Here is a 20,783-nt window from a genome sequence, read left to right on the forward strand (position 1 = left end):
TCAGGATGGTGAGGTGTGTAGGGGATCATCATATGGACAGCTTGCATATGGATAGGCCAAAGCCCAAAGTCCAAAGAATGAATTTTGTTTTCTAAGGCACGAACAGTCAAAACCTTACTAGAAGCATGGGAATTAGGTACGGAACCTCCTGTAACTTCCTACTAATATTCTGTGAATTTTTTTGGACGTACGTCCGAGATGCAAAATCAATGGCTGCCACCCCTACTGATATGAAGGAGTATCCGAACTCTTACGCGTTTGTGATCGACATGCCTGGGCTGAAAGTTGAGAACATTAAGGTACAGGTGGAGGAGGACAGTGTGCTAGTCATTAGCGACGAGAGGAAGAGGGAGATGGAGAAAGTAGGGACTAAGTATTTGAGGATGGAGAGAAGAGTGGGAAAGTTCATGCGCAAGTTTAAGTTTCCGGACAATGCCAACACTGATGCCATATCTGCCAGGTATCAGGATGGTGAGGTGTGTAGGGGATCATCATATGGATAGCTTGCATATGGATAGGCCAAAGCCCAAAGTCCAAAGAATGAATTTTGTTTTCTAAGGCACGAACAGTCAAAACCCTACTAGAAGCATGGGAATTAGGTACGGAACCTCCTGTAACTTCCTACTAATATTCTGTGAATTTTTTTGGACGTACGTCCGAGATGCAAAATCAATGGCTGCCACCCCTACTGATATGAAGGAGTATCCGAACTCTTACGCGTTTGTGATCGACATGCCTGGGCTGAAAGGTAAGAACATTAAGGTGCAGGTGGAGGAGGACAGTGTGCTAGTCATTAGCGGCGAGAGGAAGAGGGAGATGGAGAAAGTAGGGAGTAAGTATTTGAGGATGGAGAGAAGAGTGGGAAAGTTCATGCGCAAGTTTAAGTTTCCGGACAATCCCAACACTGATGCCATATCTGCCAGGTATCAGGATGGTGAGGTGTGTAGGGGATCATCATATGGACAGCTTGCATATGGATAGGCCAAAGCCCAAAGTCCAAAGAATGAATTTTGTTTTCTAAGGCACGAACAGTCAAAACCCTACTAGAAGCATGGGAATTAGGTATGGAACCTCTTGTAACTTCCTACTAATATTCTGTGAATTTTTTTGGACGTACGTCCGAGATGCAAAATCAATGGCTGCCACCCCTACTGATATGAAGGAGTATCCGAACTCTTACGCGTTTGTGATCGACATGCCTGGGCTGAAAGGTGAGAAAATTAAGGTGCAGGTGGAGGAGGACAGTGTGCTAGTCATTAGCGGTGAGAGGAAGAGGAAGATGGAGAAAGTAGGGACTAAGTATTTGAGGATGGAGAGAAGAGTGGGAAAGTTCATGCGCAAGTTTAAGTTTCCGAACAATGCCAACACTGATGCCATATCTGCCAGGTATCAGGATGGTGAGGTGTGTAGGGGATCATCATATGGACAGCTTGCATATGGATAGGTCAAAGCCCAAAGTCCAAAGAATGAATTTTGTTTTCTAAGGCACGAACAGTCAAAACCCTACTAGAAGCATGGGAATTAGGTATGGAACCTCCTGTAACTTCCTACTAATATTCTGTGAATTTTTTTGGACGTACGTCCGTGATGAAAAATCAATGGCTACCACCCCTACTGATATGAAGGAGTATCCGAACTCTTACGCGTTTGTGATCGACATGCCTGGGCTGAAAGGTGAGAACATTAAGGTGCAGGTGGAGGAGGACAGTGTGTTAGTCATTAGCGGCGAGAGGAAGAGGGAGATCGAGAAAGTAGGGACTAAGTATTTGAGGATGGAGAGAAGAGTGGGAAAGTTCATGCGCAAGTTTAAGTTTCCGGACAATGCCAACACTGATGCCATATCTGCCAGGTATCAGGATGGTGAGGTGTGTAGGGGATCATCATATGGACAGCTTGCATATGGATAGGTCAAAGCCCAAAGTCCAAAGAATGAATTTTGTTTTCTAAGGAACGAACAGTCAAAACCCTACTAGAAGCATGGGAATTAGGTATGGAACCTCCTGTAACTTCCTACTAATATTCTGTGAATTTTTTTGGACGTACGTCCGAGATGAAAAATCAATGGCTACCACCCCTACTGATATGAAGGAGTATCCGAACTCTTACGCGTTTGTGATTGACATGCCTGGGCTGAAAGGTGAGAACATTAAGGTGCAGGTGGAGGAGGACAGTGTGTTAGTCATTAGCGGCGAGAGGAAGAGGGAGATCGAGAAAGTAGGGACTAAGTATTTGAGGATGGAGAGAAGAGTGGGAAAGTTCATGCGCAAGTTTAAGTTTCCGGACAATGCCAACACTGATGCCATATCTGCCAGGTATCAGGATGGTGAGGTGTGTAGGGGATCATCATATGGACAGCTTGCATATGGATAGGTCAAAGCCCAAAGTCCAAAGAATGAATTTTGTTTTCTAAGGAACGAACAGTCAAAACCCTACTAGAAGCATGGGAATTAGGTATGGAACCTCCTGTAACTTCCTACTAATATTCTGTGAATTTTTTTGGACGTACGTCCGAGATGAAAAATCAATGGCTACCACCCCTACTGATATGAAGGAGTATCCGAACTCTTACGCGTTTGTGATCGACATGCCTGGGCTGAAAGGTGAGAACATTAAGGTGCAGGTGGAGGAGGACAGTGTGCTAGTCATTAGCGACAAGAGGAAGAGGGAGATGGAGAAAGTAGGGACTAAGTATTTGAGGATGGAGAGAAGAGTGGGAAAGTTCATGCGCAATTTTAAGTTTCCGGACAATGCCAAAACTGATGCCATATCTGCCAGGTATCAGGATGGTGAGGTGTGTAGGGGATCATCATATGGACAGCTTGCATATGGATAGGCCAAAACCCAAAGTCCAAAGAATGAATTTTGTTTTCTAAGGCACGAACAGTCAAACCCCTACTAGAAGCATGGGAATTAGGTACGGAACCTCCTGTAACTTCCTACTAATATTCTGTGAATTTTTTTGGACGTACGTCCGAGATGCAAAATCAATGGCTGCCACCCCTACTGATATGAAGGAGTATCCGAACTCTTACGCGTTTGTGATCGACATGCCTGGGCTGAAAGGTAAGAACATTAAGGTGTAGGTGGAGGAGGACAGTGTGCTAGTCATTAGCGACGAGAGGAAGAGGGAGATGGAGAAAGTAGGGACTAAGTATTTGAGGATGGAGAGAAGAGTGGGAAAGTTCATGCGCAAGTTTAAGTTTCCGGACAATGCCAACACTGATGCCATATCTGCCAGGTATCAGGATGGTGAGGTGTGTAGGGGATCATCATATGGACAGCTTGCATATGGATAGGCCAAAGCCCAAAGTCCAAAGAATGAATTTTGTTTTCTAAGGCACGAACAGTCAAAACCCTACTAGAAGCATGGGAATTAGATACGGAAGCTCCTGTAACTTCCTACTAATATTCTGTGAATTTTTTTGGACGTACGTCCGAGATGCAAAATCAATGGCTGCCACCCCTACTGATATGAAGGAGTATCCGAACTCTTACGCGTTTGTGATCGACATGCCTGGGCTGAAAGGTGAGAACATTAAGGTGCAGGTGGAGGAGGACAGTGTGCTAGTCATTAGCGACGAGAGGAAGAGGGAGATGGAGAAAGTAGGGACTAAGTATTTGAGGATGGAGAGAAGAGTGGGAAAGTTCATGCGCAAGTTTAAGTTTCCGGACAATGCCAACACTGATGCCATATCTGCCAGGTATCAGGATGGTGAGGTGTGTAGGGGATCATCATATGGACAGCTTGCATATGGATAGGCCAAAGCCCAAAGTCCAAAGAATGAATTTTGTTTTCTAAGGCACGAACAGTCAAAACCCTACTAGAAGCATGGGAATTAGGTATGGAACCTCCTGTAACTTCCTACTAATATTCTGTGAATTTTTTTGGACGTACGTCCGAGATGAAAAATCAATGGCTACCACCCCTACTGATATGAAGGAGTATCCGAACTCTTACGCGTTTGTGATCGACATGCCTGGGCTGAAAGGTGAGAACATTAAGGTGCAGGTGGAGGAGGACAGTGTGCTAGTCATTAGCGACAAGAGGAAGAGGGAGATGGAGAAAGTAGGGACTAAGTATTTGAGGATGGAGAGAAGAGTGGGAAAGTTCATGCGCAATTTTAAGTTTCCGGACAATGCCAAAACTGATGCCATATCTGCCAGGTATCAGGATGGTGAGGTGTGTAGGGGATCATCATATGGACAGCTTGCATATGGATAGGCCAAAGCCCAAAGTCCAAAGAATGAATTTTGTTTTCTAAGGCACGAACAGTCAAAACCCTACTAGAAGCATGGGAATTAGGTACGGAACCTCCTGTAACTTCCTACTAATATTCTGTGAATTTTTTTGGACGTACGTCCGAGATGCAAAATCAATGGCTGCCACCCCTACTGATATGAAGGAGTATCCGAACTCTTACGCGTTTGTGATCGACATGCCTGGGCTGAAAGGTAAGAACATTAAGGTGTAGGTGGAGGAGGACAGTGTGCTAGTCATTAGCGACGAGAGGAAGAGGGAGATGGAGAAAGTAGGGACTAAGTATTTGAGGATGGAGAGAAGAGTGGGAAAGTTCATGCGCAAGTTTAAGTTTCCGGACAATGCCAACACTGATGCCATATCTACCAGGTATCAGGATGGTGAGGTGTGTAGGGGATCATCATATGGACAGCTTGCATATGGATAGGCCAAAGCCCAAAGTCCAAAGAATGAATTTTGTTTTCTAAGGCACGAACAGTCAAAACCCTACTAGAAGCATGAGAATTAGGTACGGAACCTCCTGTAACTTCCTACTAATATTCTGTGAATTTTTTTGGACGTACGTCCGAGATGCAAAATCAATGGCTGCCACCCCTACTGATATGAAGGAGTATCCGAACTCTTACGCGTTTGTGATCGACATGCCTGGGCTGAAAGGTGAGAACATTAAGGTGCAGGTGGAGGAGGACAGTGTGCTAGTCATTAGCGACGAGAGGAAGAGGGAGATGGAGAAAGTAGGGACTAAGTATTTGAGGATGGAGAGAAGAGTGGGAAAGTTCATGCGCAAGTTTAAGTTTCCGGACAATGCCAACACTGATGCCATATCTGCCAGGTATCAGGATGGTGAGGTGTGTAGGCGATCATCATATGGACAGCTTGCATATGGATAGGCCAAAGCCCAAAGTCCAAAGAATGAATTTTGTTTTCTAAGGAACGAACAGTCAAAACCCTACTAGAAGCATGGGAATTAGGTATGGAACCTCTTGTAACTTCCTACTAATATTCTGTGAATTTTTTTGGACGTACGTCCGAGATGCAAAATCAATGGCTGCCACCCCTACTGATATGAAGGAGTATCCGAACTCTTACGCGTTTGTGATCGACATGCCTGGGCTGAAAGGTGAGAACATTAAGGTGCAGGTGGAGGAGGACAGTGTGCTAGTCATTAGCGGTGAGAGGAAGAGGGAGATGGAGAAAGTAGGGACTAAGTATTTGAGGATGGAGAGAAGAGTGGGAAAGTTCATGCGCAAGTTTAAGTTTCCGGACAATGCCAACACTGATGCCATATCTGCCAGGTATCAGGATGGTGAGGTGTGTAGGGGATCATCATATGGACAGCTTGCATATGGATAGGCCAAAGCCCAAAGTCCAAAGAATGAATTTTGTTTTCTAAGGCACGAACAGTCAAAACCCTACTAGAAGCATGGGAATTAGGTACGGAACCTCCTGTAACTTCCTACTAATATTCTGTGAATTTTTTTGGACGTACATCCGAGATGCAAAATCAATGGCTGCCACCCCTACTGATATGAAGGAGTATCCGAACTCTTACGCGTTTGTGATCGACATGCCTGGGCTGAAAGGTAAGAACATTAAGGTGCAGGTGGAGGAGGACAGTGTGCTAGTCATTAGCGGCGAGAGGAAGACGGAGATGGAGAAAGTAGGGACTAAGTATTTGAGGATGGAGAGAAGAGTGGGAAAGTTCATGCGCAAGTTTCAGTTTCCGGACAATGCCAACATTGATGCCATATCTGTCAGGTATCAGGATGGTGAGGTGTGTAGGGGATCATCATATGGACAGCTTGCATATGGATAGGCCAAAGCCCAAAGTCCAAAGAATGAATTTTGTTTTCTAAGGCACGAACAGTCAAAACCTTACTAGAAGCATGGGAATTAGGTACGGAACCTCCTGTAACTTCCTACTAATATTCTGTGAATTTTTTTGGACGTACGTCCGAGATGCAAAATCAATGGCTGCCACCCCTACTGATATGAAGGAGTATCCGAACTCTTACGCGTTTGTGATCGACATGCCTGGGCTGAAAGTTGAGAACATTAAGGTACAGGTGGAGGAGGACAGTGTGCTAGTCATTAGCGACGAGAGGAAGAGGGAGATGGAGAAAGTAGGGACTAAGTATTTGAGGATGGAGAGAAGAGTGGGAAAGTTCATGCGCAAGTTTAAGTTTCCGGACAATGCCAACACTGATGCCATATCTGCCAGGTATCAGGATGGTGAGGTGTGTAGGGGATCATCATATGGATAGCTTGCATATGGATAGGCCAAAGCCCAAAGTCCAAAGAATGAATTTTGTTTTCTAAGGCACGAACAGTCAAAACCCTACTAGAAGCATGGGAATTAGGTACGGAACCTCCTGTAACTTCCTACTAATATTCTGTGAATTTTTTTGGACGTACGTCCGAGATGCAAAATCAATGGCTGCCACCCCTACTGATATGAAGGAGTATCCGAACTCTTACGCGTTTGTGATCGACATGCCTGGGCTGAAAGGTAAGAACATTAAGGTGCAGGTGGAGGAGGACAGTGTGCTAGTCATTAGCGGCGAGAGGAAGAGGGAGATGGAGAAAGTAGGGAGTAAGTATTTGAGGATGGAGAGAAGAGTGGGAAAGTTCATGCGCAAGTTTAAGTTTCCGGACAATCCCAACACTGATGCCATATCTGCCAGGTATCAGGATGGTGAGGTGTGTAGGGGATCATCATATGGACAGCTTGCATATGGATAGGCCAAAGCCCAAAGTCCAAAGAATGAATTTTGTTTTCTAAGGCACGAACAGTCAAAACCCTACTAGAAGCATGGGAATTAGGTACGGAACCTCCTGTAACTTCCTACTAATATTCTGTGAATTTTTTTGGACGTACGTCCGAGATGCAAAATCAATGGCTGCCACCCCTACTGATATGAAGGAGTATCCGAACTCTTACGCGTTTGTGATCGACATGCTTGGGCTGAAAGGTGAGAACATTAAGGTGCAGGTGGAGGAGGACAGTGTGCTAGTCATTAGCGGCGAGAGGAAGAGGGAGATGGAGAAAGTAGGGACTAAGTATTTGAGGATGGAGAGAAGAGTGGGAAAGTTCATGCGCAAGTTTAAGTTTCCGAACAATTCCAACACTGATGCCATATCTGCCAGGTATCAGGATGTTGTGCTCACCATCACCATTAACAAGTTGTCTCCTCTTCCTCCACCCAAGGAGTTAAAGCCTCTTGTGTTCAAGGTTGATTAAATTTCTTAATTTTCAAGATCGACTGGTGGCATTTCAAGATCGACGGCATTGATTTTTTAAAGGAGCAGCTGACAGGGTGGACTAAAGTTAGCTATGTGGCTGTGTGAGGGTAATACGTGGCTGTGTGAGGGTGATACGTGGCTGTGAGAGGGTAAACGTGATAATATTACTGAGGTTAAGAAATCAGAAGTTAGGGTTTGAGTTGCAGAAAAATTGGTAATTTGAGATTTATCATCGTGGAGAAAATGTGTTGAAATCTGAAGCGCGAATTTTATACTGCAAATCTGAAGCTCAAATTGGAAACCGCAAATCAGGTTAGGGTTTATGTTTGATAATTTTATGATATGTAGTTGTTGTATATGTTATCACTGTTGTCGCTTTATAGGGGGTTTAAGTAGGGGTGAAAAGTTGTCTTATTTTGATGGTTGATAGTGGTCTCATAGATATTAGTTTAACTTAAATTAGTGGTCCCCGTTTGCATATGCAGGGTTGGGGTAGGGATGGGTAATGACATGTTTCAGGTTGTGGTCCATCACGGTGGGACCTTGATCAAAGAATTCCCCTTTAAGTATATAGGCGGGGAGATAGTTTATTGGGACGTAGATCCCGATAAATGGTGTTATTTTGGAGTATTAGGTTCACTTAAAGATCTGGGTTACATGGAAGTAAAAGAATTATATTACAATATCCAACATGTTTTACATAAGCTTGATGATGATAAAGAAGCTATGAACATGATGAAGGTGGCTAATTATTTGGGGAAAGTGAACTTGTATGTTGTGCATGGGGTGGACGAACCAGCTATTGTAGAAAATGATGACAATGAGATTTTGTACCTATGTGAAGGTCCAGCAGAGAGTGGTGAGGGTAGTGACATTGAAGGAGAAGCACATGTTGAGGGTGACAAGGAGGATGCTGAGAATGAAAATGTCTGGAAGGATGACAAGGAGGATGCAGAAGATGTAAATATGTTATCATCATTGAATTAACTTATCATCAATATCTTTAAGATGTAAATATGTTAAAATCATTGTTTTTTCTGAAGTTTTTATTATACATGAGTCGTAAAACAGAATCTCACTAAAATAACTCAATTATTTATCTATTATTTTAGTTTTTGTTAATAATTAATAATGTTTTGAAACATATTTAGTATGTTTACTTCTTTGAGAAACAAAGCTCTATAACTCATCCTGTGACAAAAAGAGGGTGTGTGTCATTTAAGAAATAAACTAATATCTAGTGTTAAAATATTAACAATTTCTTAACAAATTTGGATGACAGTAAAACTATCTATTTAGATATTTCCACAGTGATGGGTAAAGCCACCAAATTCTATTTTGGAATTCTCTCAGCATGAATATTTATTTTTATTAGCTCAAAAAATAACTGAAGTGAGTTTTACTTAATATAATTAATTTTTTCCAGAAATATTTTATGAACAGCATGATAAATAAATAATTTTTGAAAAAAGAAAAATTGGTGAAGTTGTTGGAAGGTGGGAGTGGAGATAAAACAAGGAAGTTTATTATTATCGAAAAAAGAATAAAAGAAAAACAGATAGAATAAGAGTCTGACGACTCATATCCAGTGATGAAAATACATGCATAGGGCGAAAGCTCACTCAACACAATCGCATTCCACTGTGCCTTAACCGCAATACCACCAGCCAATAACAGTGTCACGACCCAATCAACACCCATCACACTGGGCCCCACTCCTTGTTTTTCTCATGTACTAAAAATCCCCAAATTTCATTTATGAGAGGGACAGCAACACTCTCTCCTAAGTGTTTCACACACTCCTTCCCCGCGTCACTCCCTCCCCACAATATACTTTTCTATTACACCTTCGCCCTGCAGTAACGGAACCAGATCTTGCCACGAAATATACTGGACTGTTACTGCTGAAGATGAGAGGGAGGTACAGGGAATCAGGATGATGAGGTGTGCAGGGGATCATCATATGGACACTTGCATATGGATAGGACAAAGCCCAAAATCGAAAGAATGAATTTTGTTTCTTAAGGCACGAACAGTCAAAACCTTAATAAAAGCATGGGAATTAGGTACGGAACCTCCTGTAACTTCCTTCTAATATTTTGTGAATTTTTTTGGACGTATCCAAATTCTTACGCGTTTGTGATCGACATGCCTGGACTGAAAGGTGGGAACATTAACGTGCAGATGGAGGAGGACAGTGTGCTAGTTATTAGCGGCCAGAAGAAGAGGGAGAAGGAGGAAGTAAGGACTAAGTATTTGAGGATGGAGAGAAGAGTAGGAAAGTTCATGCGCAAGTTTAAGTTTCCGCATAATGCCAACAAATATACCATATCTGTCAGGTATCAGGATGGTGTGCTCACCGTCACCATGAACAAGTTGCCTCCTCCTTCTCCACACAAGGAGTTAAAGCCTCTTGTATTCAAGGTTGATTAAATTTCTTGATTTTCAAGATCGACCGGTGGCATTGCACTGCACCTATCTCTATCCATGCCTTCATTTTCTGAATGTTTTTATATGGTTTTGCGTCTTTCCTTCAGTTTTTGTTGTTCATCTGAATATGAATGTGATCTAAATGCAGTGATATAATAATGAATGCTTTGAAGTAAACTTTAATTTATCTAATTCCTCTGATTTGTAAATTTTAAACTCTCAGTGTTATGATGAGTAGAAATCGACTTCTGTAATAATAAAAAAGTCTAATATGGAAAGAGTGTGAAAAAATTAATCAGCTTATGGAAACTTAAAATACCCTTCTTTTGAAAAGCCCCGATGAATGAATCTATAAAACCCTTAGAAGTATATCTGATATCTTATTCCATTAACGTAGTATGAACATTTTTTCATTTCAACGACTAAACATTTTCACGATTTGTTGTCATGCAATGTAAAAAAATGCATTTCATTTTTATCATTATTATTATCATCATTGTTATGATATTACATATTTAAGTTTAATTTGATAAAAGAAAATCCATTTGGTCAAGAATTGGGAAAAAGTCATTGTCAAGAAAAGAAATATTTTGAAGTGTAAATGTATAGTATCATCTTATATATTTATATAGATATAAATAAAATACTCCATTAAATAATATCTGTATAACAAAAGGATATTCTAGGCTACATTCACTAAAGCAAAATTAAGGCATTAATTATATAATAAACCTAACAAACTAACCCACGCCTCTGGGGTGTTAGACAACACTCTGCCACTTTTAGTAGGTCAAATTGAAAGAACTGACTGTTACCCCTACTAATTGACCATCTCTATCTTTTAACGCCGCATGGAAATCGGCTCTTATTTTTTTTAGCCCGGGCTAGACAAAACTCAATCAATATTAATATGCAGATAAGTAAGAAAATGGCAAATGGCGCCAAAATAATTATACAATGTACTGTTTTAAATGAAAATAAGTAAATTTAAAACATTTTACACCTCTAATTTTATCTTGGTCACCTCCTTATATCCTCCCATTTCGGAAGCTACATCAGTTTGATCATACAACCACATTTTGAATGGATTCGTGCTAATATACGTCATACGTTTCTTCTTTCTTTGCGCGTTTTTAATTCCGGGAGTGCTACGGGAAATTCTAGTTTCGTTTTATTTGAACAGTCCGAAGATGCACCTTTCCTAATTTCCTAACAAACAAAGCAATAAAGAAAATTTTTCGTTTTTTTTTTAACAGTCCCAAGATGCACCTTTCCTATATTCCTAACAAACAAAGCAATGAAGAAACCCTCGCCATGCTTAGCAGGATCTGTCCGAATCAGGCATTAAACTGAGATGTAAAAAGAAAACGCTAAAAATCATAGTGCAAAACAATGATAGACCAGGAACTCTGCTGTTGTCTAAAACTAGTACTTGCAGCCTTCAAACTATACCTGTCAAATAAACCCACATCATAGTACTTGACCCTTGGCCCCTGTCCACATGGATTGGGACCAAAAAAATCTTTTATTTAGAAAATCCACTGGGCTAAATATCCCCAAATCCTTGTGGATTAGAACCAGCCCATGGACTTTTTTTTATAGGATGAAAAATAAAACTCATTTAAAAAATTTATAATTTCATAACAGTGAAAGGCATAGGATTGTGAACTTAAAGTGAATTCTTTTGTAATTTCATAGCAGCTATAAGGAAACGTGCGTATGATGTGATAGGATTAGCGTAAGCAATAAGAATTAGTACAACTGATTAGTAAAAATTAAAGCTGTTAAGAAGAACTGGTTAGTAAAAACAGCAAAGTAACCTATCAAACTAGCCTATGAAACTGCAAAGAAAAATTCAAAACAGCTATACTACTTTACTTCCTAAAAATAGCAAATGGAATTTAAACTATGACAACGATGATCTAAAAAAGAAAAAAATAAAAACAGCAATCAGCACGAGAAAGTATAAAAACTTAACCAGAAAAGCAAAAAAAATTTGAACATGCTATATCAGAATTGCACATTGTCCTCCATGTGAAAGGGGATCAGAACTGAAACAGCAAATAAGAAAAGAAAAGAAACTGAACAATTGTTTTGATACAAAGAGAATAGAAAAATTGAAACTGCTTGGCAGCAACTGGTCCTGACTCAAACTGTTCTTCAACTTTCCTCTTAATTCTGACTTGATGGAAACTTAAAATACCTTCACAAAACTGCCATAAACCAACCAACAATGCTAAAAAATCATCTCATTATTGGTCGTTCCTACAAACAAACCCATTATTCAGCTTGCACAAGAACAATGACATCAGTTAACAGGTTCTTTTTATGATAAGGTGCTGTGATCGGCATTATGTTTATGAGATGCGTAACTCTCATTGAATAGTATGAGGTGTGAGATAGAGTATTTAAGTTCTCAGTTATCCTTTCTTCACAACTAGCTTTTAAGGGTAGAATACCACAAGTGCTATAGTGTTTGTCAAAAGCTCACAGATTGAAACCCAAATTTACATGTAATCACAATCATGCTGCTCCCTTCCTATAACAGATGGGATTTTGACAACCTAGAGCAAAACAAAAAAAAAAAACTTACACTTTCATCTCAAAAATTGCAAGACAATGTTCTGAAAGCTCTATTAAATTGTGGAAGAACATTGATAATCAGTTCTTGAAACAAGCGAGAATTTATTTTTTTATTTTCCCTGTTTCGCTTGTGATGGAAACATTTTTTTCTGATTCAACAATTTAATGTGGATATATTTGTTAAGTTCCATAATAGAAGTAACAGGAAAAAAGTAGAAAAAATCTAAAACATAAAGATCCAAATCCAACAAAAAAAAAATCTAACATGTTAGGACTAAAACTGTTTAACAGTGCCCTTACATGGTGAAGCCTAGATCAATCACATAAGCACAATGCACATGTTCTAAGCACTAAAGCAGAATACAATATTTACTGCCATACACCCATACCTTTTTTGACTCTTCAGATATAAATATTGTTTTCCGCTTAATACCAATAATTATTTTGTCTTTTGCATACTCCAATTGTGAAGCTGTTACTTTCTCTGTACCTTCAATTGCAGCTTTAATGGCAGCAACATTTACCAAGTTCGCAAGAACTAGTTCAAGGAGATATAACAATAGAAAAAGTTATTCATAAACAAATTATAAGCAAGTGCCACTCTCTTTGCAAGTGAGCTTATATAAAACTCGTATAACAGATTTATCAATTAATAAAAACTTAATTAGAAACACGTGGTATGAAATCCTTGAAATTTAATTAAGTCTTAAAATATAAAGAGACTTCAAATAACATACATCAAACTCGTTTTATGTTTATCCTAATAGAACTATTTTTAGACCATATCAGTAGTGGAGTTTTATACATAAAAGTTATAATTAAAATGAAAGATTTTATTAAAAAAAGAAGTAACAGATGTTTTATTCTTATAACATGGTGCGAAAAGAAATACAAGACATCAAGCAATCAAATTAGTTATAACATTATCGTATAAATAAGTATATAGATGGAAAATTTCACTCAAAAACAAGAAAAATTGTAAGAAAATAGAAAAGTTAGAAAGAAATGTTACTGCTACCAAGATACTGCAATAACATTTAAAGAGAGGTGGACGAATTTAAAGGCAAATTGTTAGGCCTGATCATGTGCATATCTGATTGAATGGAAGAGAGGGTGATAATGTTACAGTTGGATGTTTTTGTATGCTTCTGAAAACCATGGTTCCTTTGCTTAGTGGTTGTTAAAGACTAGGACTACGTATGGTAACTAGTAACTTAGATTTTTTTTTCTCACTGACCCTTGTCACTGTTCTTGCTTATTATTGATTATTGTTTTTTTTACCAGAATCCACTAAAACATAATCTAAAAAATCTAAATTGAGAACTAGAAAGATCAGGAGAAACACTCTTGGCTCCTTGCTTTGAATCGAAAACTACTAAATACTATGAGATTAGAAAGTAGTTGATGTTAATTAAGATAAGATTATTTTAAGAAGAGAAAGAAATACGTGGTAGAAAAAGAAACAGAAGATGAAAAGGAATAATAAAATCAAATGACAAGTTGACAGTGAATATATGTAGTGGTTTCCAGCCTAATTGGTTCAGATTAAAAGGAAATCCGGGTCATAGAGTTTGTCTTGTTTCATAGAAAAACTGGGTCACAATCATTCTTAGAAAAAACAAATTCTAAAACATTACTATCATGGCTTTGAATTGCAATCCATTACCCTTATGACTATTCACAACACATCAAAGCATCAATGAGAGCCAACCTAACTCCACAAAAAAATTAAACACAGACCAGTAAAGGTTTAAAGACTCCAACATAGCATCAACATTACCTTCACACTAACATCTACTTTTGACTTTCCAACTGTCTTTCCTTCACCAGCAACCACCTCAACCTCTAGAGGCTTAGTTTGAGTGGTTGAGGGAAGCAAAATCCCACCTTCAGTTTTGTCTTATGCTTCCTTAACTTTTATCAGTCCTCTGTCACCTAAGAGGCTTAATTGCAGTGTACTGCACAACAAACCAACAGTTACATGAAGCTATTGAATAATCAAAGCACAAACTTTTCATTCAATAAACCAAAATTGTTGAAATATGCATTTACCCCTTTCTCAGACTGAAAGAGAAGTATTTGAAAGAAAAGCTAACCTCGTTCACGATTCTTCTTTTCAACCACTCGATCGTCGCTTTTCAACCACTCGATCGTTGCTATCGCCGCCGCCTATACCACCGAGCGTTGCCGTCAAGTGCTGCCGTTGACTCCACTGTGTGTTGTCGCCCGCCTGTACCGCCATGCCTGCCGCCGTAGACCCTGCTGTCTGTTGCCATTGTTGTAGAGCTCTTCGGCAAACGTTTGTCCAGAAGAAAATGGGATGTCCAGGATCAACAGAGAAAACTGGGGTTTTGGGGGCTAGGAGGCTAACCCGGCCCTAATTTAATCCCAACCCATTTTCTGGGGTTGGGGGATAGGGGTTTTGGAAAAGCTCCCTCAGGTGTGGGTCAAACAAAATGGGCCTCAGTATAGAAAAGGCCAGGTTGGCCTTAGGGCTTTGAAAAAATTTGACAGCTCTACTTCAAGCACCGGAAGACCACGGCATTGCCACTCGGGGAAGGGCTTGGCCAATTGAAATCCGTATGATTCGGCAATGGGAATGTATGAAGTATGAAAAAGTGATTATGATATGAATTGTATAAAGTTATGAAATAATGTGTTAAGAAATGAGTTGAATATGAATGAATTCTGATATGAAATTTTCCTATGATGATATACGTTCGTTGGTAATATTATTAACCTTAGTGAAAATGAGATTCTTTTATTTGGAAAGAATTCTAGTTGAAAATGATCGTCTTCTTGTGATAATATTATGTGTGAGCGTTCGGCCAAGCATAGTTGCATCTGAGTAGTCTGTGATAGACTTAAAATTGTAAATATATGTATTTGTATATTTTAGTTATTTTTAAACACTATTCTAATAGTAATTTATTATATTTATTAAGCTTTCTATTTATAAGTTTGGTAGTGATCGGTTTCACACCAAGCGCTCGTAATGAGTAGTGTTCGGTCTTATACTAAGCGCTCGTATTCGTTTCTTGTATGATCTATCTTGATGAAAATAGTGTTCGTTCAACTTCAATAGAATTTTCTCTACCGTGTTCGGTCATTGACTGACAGTCGGTTTCTATATGTGAATTCTTCTAAGTATTTTCCTCTGAAGGTCTTAAAGTATATACATCCATCTGATTCTAGCTTAGAACCTTAATATTTGGCATGATCCTTTTGATGTTCGGTTAGAACTCTCAAGAGTTAGTTCATTTAATTGACTCACTTTGTAAGTAACGTTCGTTCTAGTCGTTCCAGTGATATATGATTATGGTCGGTTTCTTTCCCAAACCAATAGTGACCTCTCGGTCTTATCCTACTCTAGAACTCGAGACTTCACTATCTCGTTCCATGCGTTCGTCCTAATTCTGAGTGAAAATCGAACGTTCGGTATTAATTGTCTTTAAAAATCTTTGAACAAAGATGATATTAAGATGATGGATAATGAAAGATGATGAGAATATGATATGAATGAAATGTATGGATTATGAATGAGCGTTCCGGGGAGGAACGACTCTTAAATGAATATTGAAAATTGTAAAGTATGAATGTGGTTATGCAAAGTTGGCAGTTTATCATGATGTTCCGCGAGTACTCGTCCTCACGTAGAAGGGGTAAGTCATGTGTGGGAACGGCAGGAGGTCCTAGTCCTTAGGGTTACTTTGGACAGATAGGACTAACCTCGGGTGGCAGCTGTTGAGGGTATCCCAGTTACTACATCACCCGGGTGCACGAACGTCATAGCTACATAGATTTCATACGATCCAGACAGTCAGTCTAGTATTAGGCTTTGTATGGAATGTATGACGAAATTTATCTTGTGTGTTTGATGGTATGAATTGTATTATTGTATCGGAATTAAATAATATAAGCTTACCCTGTGTTCCTGTCTTGTCGTGTTTTGTACGTTCGTCTTGTCATTGCAATGATCATCCATGTGGATGTGAGCAGAAGGAGATGAACTGTTGGAAGAGGCGCTAGAAGAAGGGAACTTGATCGAGGTAGAAGTGAAGATCGAAGAGTAGAATGTTCGATCAGTAGTTTAGTTATTGTAAGGTGGTCGTTTGATCACCTTACCTTTTTGTTATGTGATCGTTCAATATTTTATTTTGTAAACCGTTCGGCCATATTTGATTATCCTATATATAGTTTTTGTTAATTCTTTTTGTAAGGTCATTTGGCCATAAGCGTATATTTGGCTTTTAGTGTAAAGACTGATCTGAATTATTAATTAATATGATTATTCTATTATATAGTTTTGGACTATACTTTTGGAATGTTACAAAATAAATAAATATATAAATATATATATATATATATATATATAAAGAAAGATCTACGAAGACTCATAAAAAAAAGCATAATATAAACGTTATGTAGAGTATAGTTTTTCAAAAGTTGTAAACTTGATAGATATTCCTTGAACATTCCCGAAAGAAATTCCTAAAAAGTGGTTGTCATCTTTGAATCACACTTAAGAAGAAATGTTTAACACAAGATATTATTTCATCGGTTCCTATAATCAGTTAGCCAATAATATCAAATAACATTTCACTTAGGTTATCATAATTAATCACTGAAAAGTCCCATAAATGACTTAAATATCTATTTTGGAACCACCAAAGTTAATTAAAGACAAGCTTGAAATAATTGCATATAAAGTTGGATCACATGAATATTAAAAAAATAACACAAAATATAAGTTACGTAATTTATGGACTTTAAAAATGTGTACATTTTTTACAATAATAAGTCCACTTGTGTTGATTTATTACGCATTATTTTTACCGAAGATAAATTCCAGTTAATATTTTAATTATAAGTTATTTATTACTTGAAATGTATATAAATTTCTTGCATAAATTTAGCCTTCTGTATTTTTTAAAACAGTCTTTCCCAAACAATACAAGTCAACACATGAGATTTAAGTCAAAGTACTTTTTAAAATATTATTAATTAAAAAAGTACTACTGATTTTTGCAATTTGTGTGAATGTGCTCCAGATGCTAGCATGTTCTGGTAGCGTTAACCATAATTGTTTATACTAAATTAAAATAATTTTAAAAGGTTAAGGCAGAAGATAATTAGGTCAAAATGACAGAAGGAAGATTATTCACCTTCACGTGTAGCAATATTTCTACATGTTTGACTGTAACCTATAAAATCACATTGCATAAGAAATTAGTATGAAAAGTGTTTCTAACATTAGTTTAAGGTTGTGATACAAGCTCGACGTAATATCCACGACGCTTCCTAGAAACAATAGTCGATGAGATTGATGTGCCAAGATGAGAGGTTCAAACAGAGTCTTGTTTTGAAAATTGGTATTTTAAGTCAGAGCCAACTTTAACATAAACTTTTATTTAAAATCTCCACTTTTATTTAATTGCTAACCAAACACTTATAGTCTTCGAATTTGTTGATCTGCCCCGAAATGGAAGTCAGGAGAAGATACCTACGAACTTCCTCACCTTTTGCCAATTTTGGGGATTATGATGATGTCTTCAAAAATTATGACTCGTTTTCCTTCAATTATTTTGTTTCGTATATTGTAATTATAGTTTGAATAATTCCAATACTTAGAATTTTGAATTTTGAGTTAGGTATTTTGTATCCAAGTTACTTCCATTAAATACAATGCTGGAGTCTAGACTCTGAGTTTCTTGATTTGGCAAAATAAATAATTAAAATAAAATGACGTTGACTTTATAGATATCATGACTCTTTTTTTTCACAATATTATTATTATATTTTATTTTATTAGAGATAAATTCAGGTGACGTAATACAAAAAGTGTATACGAGGGACTTTAAAATTTTATAAAAAGACAATTTTCTATAAGGGTTATATATATATATATATATATATATATATATATATATATATATATATATATATATATATATATATATATATATTAGGTTTATTGTCTTAAATTTTTTTTAAAATAAGTATCTTCTTCATACATAGAGTAAATTTTGATTTTATATATTTTTTATTTTAATAAAGTAATTTTAGGAGAATTATCATACACTCCATTTATAATATATAACTTTGTGATACTTACTACTCTAGAATTGGTTTAAGGCAAATTTCAAATTGTTTTAGTAAGAAAGAATATATGTTATAAATTCACAAGTCATAAATATTGTTATAATTAATTAGTTATAATTAAACAGGAATGATGGAATGGATCAAGGGTCTTTCTATTTTAGAAAACGAAAGAATTACCAACACTTCAATACTTTGCATCGAGGATTATAATTAAGAAAGTAACTATACATGACAATCTACAAAATAGGAGTATTGAAGTGGATATGACATTTGTAACATGTGTCAATAAAGCAATGAAAGTAAATACTTGAGTGTTTACGACCTTTTATTTATTTATTTTTTTTTTCTTTGTTTACAATAAAGAATGTATAGATATTTTAGATTATTTCAAAAGCAACTTTCTATTACAATATAAGAGAGCAATCAAACATATCTATTAAGATAACCAAAAACTAGTGGTTCGAAAAGGGACCTCAAAGCACCATCACTTTTGACTTAGTTCTATCTCTATGAAGGGATTGGTCTAACCACGACACTCAATAGTCAATTAAAACTTTAACAGGTTACATCTAATTAAAAAAAAAAAAAACTTAACACTATTGGAAATAATTAAAATATATATTTTTTCCGCTCAAATTACTTTAAATTACCACCTCTCTCTTTTTTCATTTGCTTTATAGCAAAGCAATTAACTGCATATTATTAAAATTGGTGCAAGTTGTATTTTGATTACTTATATTAATTGATGAGGTATATATCCTTTAAAAAGTCATTTTTATTTTATATGCGTCATTTTTATATTTTAGTAATTAAACTCATACTTTAGAAAGTCTTCCTGAGTCATCTGAGGCATGCCCCACACTCAGTGTATGTTTTCTTACATTTTTAACTGACATTAATGGATACCTACCATTGTGTTTTTAGAGACACGTTAACTTATTACTTTTCCATAAACTGGTTCTCATGATCATATATTAAAGAGGAGTTATTTATGTGTCATTATTATATATATGGCCGTATATAGCCGTAGAAGCTTCCTGATGTAGTTCGTAGGAAGGTCACAAAGAAGCTGCATCGTTTAAAAAAAGGCTATGGGGTTTATATTATGTGAGTCATAGTCCATTCTTTTCGTATCAATGGTGCCAAAATGAGTGGTGATAATACAAAACCATCAGATTCACCTGAGAGTGATTTCACCAAGCAATGGCCTTCGGAGCTCTCCGAGTACCTGAATTTAGATGATGATCAATGGTCATACGATGATCTCGATTCATTTGTTTCAGGGCATGTTTTCAGCCATAAGACTGAAGCCAATGAAGTTGGTGAGCTTGGAGGAAGTAGCACCCACCATGAAGAGTTTTCTATCAGTAAATGAAGTTCCTGAAATGAAGTTAATTATGCTTTATTTACACCTTGTATTTTTCTTAACTTGTATATGTGTCTGGTTGTGTCGTAAAGGAGACGATGGTAATGAACATGAGAAGAAGGAAGTGAGAGATAGAGTTGCGTTCAAAACAAAGTCAGAGATAGAAATAATGGATGACGGGTTCAAGTGGAGGAAGTACGGAAAAAAGATGGTGAAAAACAGCCCAAATCCAAGGTGTGGGAGTTTATTGCATGGTTCATCATGATTGTCATGAGAAGTGTTGTTTATGTTTTATTCAATCTTCCATATACATATATATTAAAAAACTTTGTTATATGATAAATATTGTTTTACAGGAACTACTACAGGTGTTCAGTGGAGGGATGTTCAGTGAAGAAGGTAGTTGAAAGGGACAAGGATGATCCGAGGTATGTAATAACAACCTACGTAGGCACCCATACTCATCCGAGTTACAATTAAATCGAAGAAGTTGAAGTTTCTGGGGACATAGCTAGTCTGCATGTGCTCTTCCCAAGTGTTATGTGGTAATTTTTCATGAACAATTGAAGTTTAAGGGCTAATTAAGAAGATCACATACCACGACAACTAATATGGAACATGTAGTGATTTGATGAAGATGAGATTGAGAACTATGGGGAGGATACAAAGAAAAAGGACAATGAGATTTTCCCAAGTTGTACAAGCCTTTAAGTCTGTAATCAATTATTATATTGTCCTTTATTTTGTAATTTGCTTAGGAATCAGAAGAAGTACTTCTTTCAACCTCAAATCACAATCTTC

The 20,783-nt window shown here is 37.4% G+C and overlaps 5 protein-coding genes and 1 long non-coding RNA gene across 7 annotated transcripts; 5 read left to right on the forward strand and 1 right to left on the reverse strand.

The window, feature by feature from the left end:
* Positions 1-2,524: 2,524 nt before the first annotated feature.
* Positions 2,525-3,296, forward strand: LOC128196287 (17.3 kDa class II heat shock protein-like). Its single transcript, XM_052876544.1, has 2 exons — positions 2,525-2,791; positions 3,084-3,296. Exons 1-2 carry the CDS (start codon positions 2,525-2,527, stop codon positions 3,294-3,296), a joined length of 480 nt encoding a protein of 159 aa, XP_052732504.1.
* Positions 3,297-3,913: 617 nt separating this feature from the next.
* On the forward strand, positions 3,914-4,685 carry LOC128196288 (17.3 kDa class II heat shock protein-like). The gene is made up of 2 exons (XM_052876545.1): positions 3,914-4,180; positions 4,473-4,685. The coding sequence occupies exons 1-2, from the start codon at positions 3,914-3,916 to the stop codon at positions 4,683-4,685; spliced, it is 480 nt and encodes a 159-aa protein (XP_052732505.1).
* Positions 4,686-7,070: 2,385 nt separating this feature from the next.
* LOC108330519 (17.3 kDa class II heat shock protein-like) lies at positions 7,071-7,499 on the forward strand. The gene has a single exon (XM_017565000.2). It carries the CDS (start codon positions 7,071-7,073, stop codon positions 7,497-7,499), a length of 429 nt encoding a protein of 142 aa, XP_017420489.2.
* A 1,784-nt stretch (positions 7,500-9,283) lies between these two features.
* Positions 9,284-10,018, forward strand: LOC128196336 (17.3 kDa class II heat shock protein-like). The gene has a single exon (XM_052876886.1). The coding sequence runs from the start codon at positions 9,557-9,559 to the stop codon at positions 9,932-9,934; it is 378 nt and encodes a 125-aa protein (XP_052732846.1). The 5' UTR covers positions 9,284-9,556; the 3' UTR covers positions 9,935-10,018.
* Positions 10,019-11,916: 1,898 nt separating this feature from the next.
* On the reverse strand, positions 11,917-15,177 carry LOC108329995 (uncharacterized). Of its 2 annotated transcripts, XR_008248421.1 has the most exons (4): positions 14,611-15,044; positions 14,295-14,472; positions 12,904-13,052; positions 11,917-12,495 (listed from the first exon to the last, which is right to left on the reverse strand). It is a non-coding gene; the product is annotated as an uncharacterized LOC108329995 (long non-coding RNA). The 2 variants fall into 2 exon arrangements; XR_001832280.2 differs by having other exon boundaries at positions 11,917-14,472; positions 14,611-15,177.
* Positions 15,178-19,673: 4,496 nt separating this feature from the next.
* Positions 19,674-20,783, forward strand: LOC108331355 (probable WRKY transcription factor 50). Its single transcript, XM_017566006.2, has 3 exons — positions 19,674-19,983; positions 20,075-20,216; positions 20,339-20,783. Exons 1-3 carry the CDS (start codon positions 19,764-19,766, stop codon positions 20,460-20,462), a joined length of 486 nt encoding a protein of 161 aa, XP_017421495.1. The 5' UTR covers positions 19,674-19,763; the 3' UTR covers positions 20,463-20,783.

The sequence above is a fragment of the Vigna angularis genome, chromosome 4, assembly GCF_016808095.1.
Source record: "Vigna angularis cultivar LongXiaoDou No.4 chromosome 4, ASM1680809v1, whole genome shotgun sequence".
In the NCBI taxonomy this organism is placed as follows: Eukaryota; Viridiplantae; Streptophyta; class Magnoliopsida; order Fabales; family Fabaceae; genus Vigna; species Vigna angularis.